General features: G+C 31.5%; 1 protein-coding gene across 1 annotated transcript; it reads right to left on the reverse strand.

Annotated features, from left to right (window-relative positions):
* Positions 1 to 283: 283 nt before the first annotated feature.
* On the reverse strand, positions 284 to 7868 carry LOC146531985 (uncharacterized). The gene is made up of 7 exons (XM_085197188.1): positions 7464 to 7868; positions 6846 to 7121; positions 5966 to 6307; positions 5232 to 5572; positions 1975 to 4665; positions 1546 to 1657; positions 284 to 1252 (listed from the first exon to the last, which is right to left on the reverse strand). Exons 1-7 carry the CDS (start codon positions 7746 to 7748, stop codon positions 719 to 721), a joined length of 4581 nt encoding a protein of 1526 aa, XP_085053314.1. The 5' UTR covers positions 7749 to 7868; the 3' UTR covers positions 284 to 718.
* Between the last annotated feature and the right edge of the window lie 326 nt (positions 7869 to 8194).

Below are 8194 nucleotides of genomic sequence, written 5' to 3' on the forward strand. Positions count from 1 at the left end.
AGTTAATTATTTATTTTTATATTTGTGCCTTTTGAATTCTGGAGGCATTGCGTGTTGAGTAGCGGTACTCTATTTCCTCGACTCTAGAGCGAAGAAATAAAAATATAAATAAAAATAATATTTGATTTCCTCGAGTGAGCTGCGCAATGCCTCTAGAATTCGGCGGAAAATCGGGAACATTGTACACTAGGTTCCCTCTGCCTTTCATGCTGTGTGCGAGATAATAACGAAAAAAATAAGTTTATATAGAAGGAATGGATTAAAGAATAGAAAAATGAAAGAATGTTTTTATAAAATATTTATTAATGTGTAATGTGTAAAACTAAATATAGCTTTGAGCTGATTAACCATTTACTTAATATTATTAAGATACTCTTAAATATTTTTGTTTATTTAAAGTTAAATATACAGGAGATGGCGGAAACAAGTGAAAATATAAAGATTAGAATATTTTAGCACAGTAGTACAGCATTTGAATACAAATGCGATGGTCGTGGGTTCAATACTTCAGTCAGTAAGTGGGAAATTATTTTCATTACTCCACTCTGACAGACAAAGTGCAGTGTTATGTTTCACCATTCAATACACCGAGTCTCCAACTCAGATGACAATAGGTTTTAGGCCACACTTTTATACGCGGGACAAACCGCGTAACATCAAAAAAACCAACCATCGCGAAGTAGTTTAATAAGAAAATATTTCACTTACACTTATATTCTTAATCCGATATATCAATAATAGAAAGCATGTACTTCCTAATAAAAACGAATTTAGTAAGACAATTCTTTACTGAAAAAATTAAAATATTCTCTGGTGAATCATATGGGTAGAATTCATACAATTCATCAATTATTTCATCATTGGAAAATAAATCTATTTCCTTTTTATGCATACTTTTAAGGATAACACATTCACATTCCTGTAAGAAAGTACAAATATCCTGAACACATCTTGTGGTAATGCATTCAAAATAGTTGCTAAGAAACGCTATAGAGCATCCCGGTGATTCGAAAACTTTGTTCATTATTACTCCAGCCCATTTGAAAAATATATCTTTTTGTATTCGCCCTTCTAAGTTGAGCCACGGTGTGGGTATGAAATATAAGCTTTGTTTAATTCTTAAGAAATATGTTTGGGAGTATTTCTTGAGAACTATTATGTTGTCGAACATGCCGACTCGTTTTATAATGTCTTGTTCTTGTAGTTCTGTGAGCCGATCGCAAAGGGTCTTACGGTCTGGGAGAACTTTTTCCTGTAATCAAATATTCATATAAATAATGATAATTTTATAATTAGAGGTAAAAGTTATGATTTTATACATTTTATGACGTTATATGATTTAATAAGATGTGATATCCTGAAATTTGGGTGGTAGATGGAAAATGGAGTATATTAAGAATAATTTTTTATACAAGTTATGTAATTTTTGGTAACATTCCATTATAGTTAAAAATATAAAAATCTAAGCAATGGAATTCATCAATTACTCTCAAAATGTTGAATAAGATATATTAATATAAATAAAGTAATGAGCAAAAATATTACCATTAGTTCCAGGAAAGTAGCACCACTCTCGCGCTTGTCATTTAAGTAACGTACTATATCGTCACTCGTATCTACTTTTTCTTCTTCATTTATATTACTTACAATTGAATACCTGTTGAAATAAATAAATATTAATAATGTAATATTTTCTATTCTTTTTTATGTATATAAACTTCGCTAAGGTACATTTGAAATATAAATTCATCTTGCATAATATAAATTAGAATAGAATATAATTTTCAGAAAATGTATAACAATTTAGACGTAGCGGGATTTAAACAATAGTATTAAGAATGGTATTGTTTTACGAAAAATATTGACTGGTAAAGGTTTTTCTAATACAAGTACAGTATCATATAGTTACTCGAAACAAAAATTGTACAAGTCTCTATTGTAAGTTTAATAAAAATATATTTAATTTTAACTTACTTATTTAAAAACTGTAGGATGTAATCATAATCTGTATTCTCATATAATTTCGAAAACTTATCGATATCAGTTTTGCTTTTCCATCCTATAAGACCTGATTTTAGTTTAAACTTATTTTCCATGTCGATAACATTCATTTGTTCCTCTTGTAATATGGTTCCCGCGAAACCCGTCACCATGGGTACCGTATCAGATACTATTTCGATAATGTTGGAAGTGGACATTTCACACAATATACAATTGAGTTCGGCGGATCCCTTCAAACCAGTTTTAGGTATTACCGTGTCTAATAAATTTTCCAAGTTATCACCGAATTCCGCATCCAGCCTTTGCATCCATTTCCTACGATAAAACGCAGATATTTTGTAAGAAGAATGAACTATATCGTCAAAATTCACTTTATTAAAATGATTATTCATAATTTTCTCTCTGGCAACAATTGCACCGCTCTTTCGTAGATGTTCAATGGCAGTTCTCAAAGTGCCTTCCGGATATATTTTGAAAGTTGAGTATATTTTTTTCGCTGTAGCAGAACTTATATCTTCCTTTACAGATAGCATAACTGTTAGAAGGATTGCTTCTTTCAATGTGCCGAATTCCGGTTCATTGGACGAGGCCTTATATATATTGAACGTTCGGTTTGCCGAAGTAGGTGTTATTGTGTAGTTTGCGTTGAAATCTTTCAGATCCATAGCGATACAAGGAATTCTGTTCATGTAAGATTTAGTTCTTTCCACTTGTAATATGATCCATATTAATTGTAGCATCGGTAATCTTGATTCATTGACAAATTTGGTAATATTTGTTTGATAACGAACTCTCAACATTCTTAGAATGCCTTCATAGTCTTTAATCAAATTTTTGCGACGCCTTAATTCGTTTAGAATACAATTTTTTTCATGTACCATCAATGTATTAGATTCTAGTGTAAGAGCTCGCTTATGGCAATAACTAGCAGTTTTCTTTGTATCAAATATAGATAATAAATCTCTTGCTACAGTGTTTCTAATTCTTAAACAACCAGGTTGTAATATTGGACTCATGATTGTTAGTGCAACTTTACACATTATAATAATTCTGTCATCCATTTCTGTCCATTTGATTAGTGAATCTACAGGTTTCCTTCTGTATCTGCGAGGTATAATCTCTCTTTTTAAGCCCTTCTCTTTTTCACGTTTTACTACTTTCTTCTTTTTATTTTTCGTGGTTTCTTTAATTTTTGCGAGTGCTACGTTTGCTTTCTTTGGTTTTAACAATTTCTTTTTGTTTTTAACTATTAATGATTGTGGGCAGTTGGGGTTTCTATAGATGAAAGTGCGCCATAATCTGGAAATATCCATGAATATGCTAGAATCGAACCCGCACGGTCCGAAACCGTCGCCGAATCTTTCGCCATTGTCAAAATCTGTCACAGTGTCCTCGCTCCGCATTGGATGTATTAGTCTATATTTTTCACGCTTAGCCATAATTATTGTTGTATTAAGACTGATATTAAAAACTTCCTGCCAATAATTTGTAACATCTTCTTTAGTTTGGAAATCAAAAGTTTTCTCTAAAGTACTTAAGTCGTCATCTCGTGGCCACTTGCCTGTTGTATCTATTATTTTTGCCTTACGATTTACGTAAAAGAGATACGTTACGAGGCCGCCATCTTTGCTCATTATATTAGATGGAGTACTTATTAATTGAACGAGTCCAAGTACGGCCAATACTTTTAAACCTACTCGTATAGAATTTTGCAAACTTTTAGATTGAAGGAGAATTCTACCCAAAGAGTCGGGTGCGTCACGTAACTTAACACCGTATAAACTTTCATTGAATTTTAATTGTGCGACGTCTGACACGTCCATGTTACTTATATTTCCTAGAGCGAACTCTATTGTCATTTCAGGTATAATATAAAAGAGTGATCCAAATCCCAATGGGTAAGAACAGTCATGGTGTTTGGTGAAATAAATTAATTTCATGAGAAATTCGTGTAATTTTTGTATTTTCATGTATCTAGGATATATAAATTGGGTGCAAGGCCTAGTAACTTCTGTAGTAACTTTTTTCTTTGGCTTTTCGCACATTTGTGAACGCGCACAGATTTCCTTGTATTTATTTGTTATTATGGGATCCGTTGCGTTTATATTGGGGGCGCAAATAAAAAAAGTAAATTTAATATAATTTTTAGGTCTTTGAAGCTTTAAAATTTTCAACTGTCCACCAATCATTAGCTTTTGAACAAACAATTTTAGAGATTTTGTATCCATGGGCGGTTCATTAATTTCTTTTGAAACTAAAGTACTCAAAGTTTGGAAACCAATTACGTATTTCAGTTTGTGTATAACTTTTAAAATGCCATTGGCAAACTTAAGCTGCCGTAAAGTTGGCGTCTTTTTAGCATTCAATAAAGAACATGTTATATTTTCGAAGCCCTCCAAAACTTTTATTTCAGTTATAGCATCCTCTTTATTTACATTTTCAGTCTTTTCGGGACATTCATCTACTTCTAATTTGATTTTCTTTATAGGCACTTCATATTCGACATCGTTGTTGCTAATTTCTGTTACATTTGCTGTGTTTGATGTTGTATTTGTTTTTACATTGTCTTTATCTAATTTGATAGCTTTGGCGTATTCTAAAAGTTTGTTTTTTTCTTGTGCATATTCTTTGTCCATTTCTTTTGTAGCAGCAATTGCTATATATCTGAAACAAATGAAATATTTTCTTCAAATATAAGAAAGATATTTTTTATTATAGATGTTAAAGATTTCTAATTTTTAAGCACCCAACCCAGGGTGTGACTGTAACGCGACGGGTTTAATGGTTTTAACTGGATCCGTGGATCGATCCCCACTCGAGGAAGTGAAATATATATTTCTATTTCTTCGCTCTAGTGTGGGGAAAGTGGGGAACAGAGTGTTTTAACACTAGGTTCCCTCTGTCTACCCTGCTTTGAGCGGGATACAGCGTGAAGCTGATTGATTGTTCTTTCGATTCCCACACGAGGGAACGGGCAACATAGACTACCACCACACAATGTCTCGAAAAGAGGCGAATATTGTTGCAACACCGTGTTCCTCCTGCTATATGCGGAATACAGCAATAAGCAAAATATAAATATCGAAATACTATGTTATACATTTGAGCTAAAAATAAATTATACTACATTATATTAAATACTCTCTTACATGTTGCAGATTATATACCATAGAATATAATTAAATCAAAATTTTACTCCACAATTCAAAATATAATTTTAAAACACTCACCTAGCCGTCCTCTGCCTTCCCTTATCTTCCAAAAACTCCCTTACAATCTTCCTATTCTTCAATATTCTACAAATAGTTCTGCTAGTATAGAACTCCACACCCAAATGCTCCGCTATCTCCACTTGAGTAAGTCCATTGAGACCTGCTTCCAAAAACATTTCGTAGGCTTGTCTCATTAAATTAACACCAACTTTGTATTTACATGTCAATGTTTCATCGGATTCATCATCAGATCCTGAAGATTCATCACTTGGTGATGTGAGGACAACGAATTTCTTCTTGATGGACGGTTTTTTTGTACCATCCTCTACGATTTTATCTGCTGTTACTTGTCTTTCTTCCTGTTTAATAAAACTGTATTAACAACAAAAATTTCGACATTTTCAAACTAAATTGTAAAAGTTCATCTTGGCGGTGTGTCACAGCATCAATATGTAAATGGATCGGTTGATGATTCCAAATTGGGGGGATAACTTAAATTATTTTACTATTAAAATGTCTTATATTACCTTTCCTCTATCTACCCTGCTATATGCGGGATAGTGTAAGAGAGAGAAGTGTAAGAGGAATGAGAGTTAGAGGAAGAGTAGGACATAATATTGTCTTTTTTTTTCAGGTTCACACTTAATAATTGAATGGTCATTGTATTTAATGTCAAACAGTGTACTTCTATGCCATGATGGCCCATTTAAACTATATACTACTATACTACTGCAATAAGATAGATAACTCACAAAATGAAATATATTTATGCCCTTTTGCAGACGTTTACTTTGGAGAGGTGTCATGTATCCCTTTTTTATCATAATTTCATTCTGTTCAGCTCTTCCAGGACGACTTAGTAGGTATTCAACAATATTATGTATACTTCCAACTTTAGGTAAAGACTCTAATGTAGGCCGATGGAATCTCTTTAGTTGTAACAATATACTCTTCATTGCTCTGCCACCGGTCACTTGTGTGGAATATCGAGTTTTTAAAAGACCAAGCTTTTGTAGAGCATTCCTATTGTAAAACAAAAGTTTTGGTTCCTTAACAATTTTGTTTAGATTGGTTTTGCCTATTGTCATTTGGCCCTGAAATGTTTGTAACTTTGAAATAAAGAATATGAAATAAATAAAAGAATAAGTAAAGGAGATCTTTGCATGCATTTTTATTTTTTACATATAAATTGCTTTGCCTTGGTAAAAATAAAAAGAATTGAGGTCACTTGTGGCATAAGGGCACAAGAGTGTGACTATAAATACAACAAGTTTTTGCTGTAGGTTTGATTCACTCTCGAGGAAACAAATAATTTAATATTATAATTTTCTCACTTAACATGTCTTGTAAAATACAGCATTGAGTTCCATGAGAGTGAAGAATGGATATTTCTTAATGGGAATGGATTGTCTAAGCACTAGGTTTCCGAGGTTCCCTCTGCATACCCTGCTATGTTCGATATATAATGTGAATTTTTTTTACATTTATGTTTGAGACATTGCATGTTAAGCGGCAGACCCAACACTTGGATTTCTCAAAGTTAATATAAAAAATATTTATATAATTTTTATATTTCATTTTCATTAAATATACATAAATTATATTTATTAAGAAACTATAATACATACTTACATTTTCTCTTCCTTTTCCTACAAGTTCTAATAAACAATAGTGTGTTTGAGTTAATTGGCTCAAACATGTCAAAGGTAAGTGTGATGCTAAAGCCTGCCATCTTTCTTCAAGAGAAGCAACAAGGACCAAATATTCACCAAAATTGGATATGATTTCTTCATATGTTTTCATTTGTAATGTACTCTTTGGTATTAATAGCCTTGTGTCATAACTGGGACATGAACCATATTCATTTTCTACTGGATGATATTCATATGGCCCATCTAAGAAGTCTGGCTGAAAACATTACAATATCTTTTTAATAAGTAATAATGTTTTTTATATGCAGTAGGCAGTGGTAAGCTAATGTTTAGATACACTATTGCCCATACTTTATTTCTGTGAGTGAAAATTGAACCCATATTCAACATCATCATTGCATTTACAGCCAGAGGCCACAACAACCTTACAATAAATAAGTTAAAATATAAACATAAAGTATTAAGTTATATCATAATGAAGTATTATATTTAGTTAAAATTGTTGCTTTTAAATAAAGATAATACTTTATGTTATGTAATTTTATATTTAGTTATTGTAAATTTCTAAGTGTATAAAATATTAAATATGTACACTTACAGGATCTAACAAATGTCCTGTGCTGTTGTCTATAATTGTAAATCGATCTATAATTTCTATATTTGGAGGGGGTTTGTTTAGTTTATAAAATGAAATAGATTCACAGCCTGCTATGAAGTTAAAGTATTTGTTCTTCATTTTTTGTGTTACTGGAGAACCAATTCTCTTTTCCATGCGTTTCCATAATAAATCTACACCTATACCTTCTAAACCATCTAAAGCTATTTCATCTACTAATATTTGTTTATAATTGCATGTAAATTGTCTATTTGAGGCACTTTTCATGTTTGCTAAAAATATTTTAATAACTTCATATACGAAATAATTTTGATTACTTATTTTATTTATAAAAATACTAAATCAAATAATTCAACACTTTGAAATTCACGTTGCTTTGACATTTAAATATTATATTTTGACATTGACAATGACAAGAAGTTTTATTTTTTTTAACCATCTAATCATGAATGCTTAGATACTTATTGCAACGTGACACTGACGAAATGATTTTGCGCTGAACTGGCACGCTCGGAACGCCATAATAAAAAGAACAGAACAGAATATAGATACTTAATTGGCACGCTCGGAACGAAATAAATAAAGAACAACAAGTAGATACTTAAAAAAATTTTACGTTGCTATTTTTTGAATATGTTCTAATTTTTTTTTTGAATGTTAAAATTGATGAAGTATTAAAGGTGAAGAAAAAAAGAAGTTGATGAAGTTTATTG

This window comes from Heliconius melpomene, chromosome 14 (genome assembly GCF_056956725.1).
Source record: "Heliconius melpomene rosina isolate 202511_hmr_F chromosome 14, ASM5695672v1, whole genome shotgun sequence".
NCBI lineage: Eukaryota > Metazoa > Arthropoda > Insecta > Lepidoptera > Nymphalidae > Heliconius > Heliconius melpomene.

Excerpts from the sequence above, each read along its gene's own strand:
- LOC146531985 (XM_085197188.1), bottom strand. The coding sequence starts at position 7,748 with ATGAAAAGTGCCTCAAATAGACAATTTACATGCAATTATAAACAAATA. Across the intron at positions 5,573-5,965 it reads GCATAAATATATTTCATTTT|GAAGAAAGACAAGTAACAGC; the intron begins GTGAGTTATCTA and ends TTTATTAAACAG. Across the intron at positions 4,666-5,231 it reads GGAAGGCAGAGGACGGCTAG|ATATATAGCAATTGCTGCTA; the intron begins GTGAGTGTTTTA and ends CATTTGTTTCAG.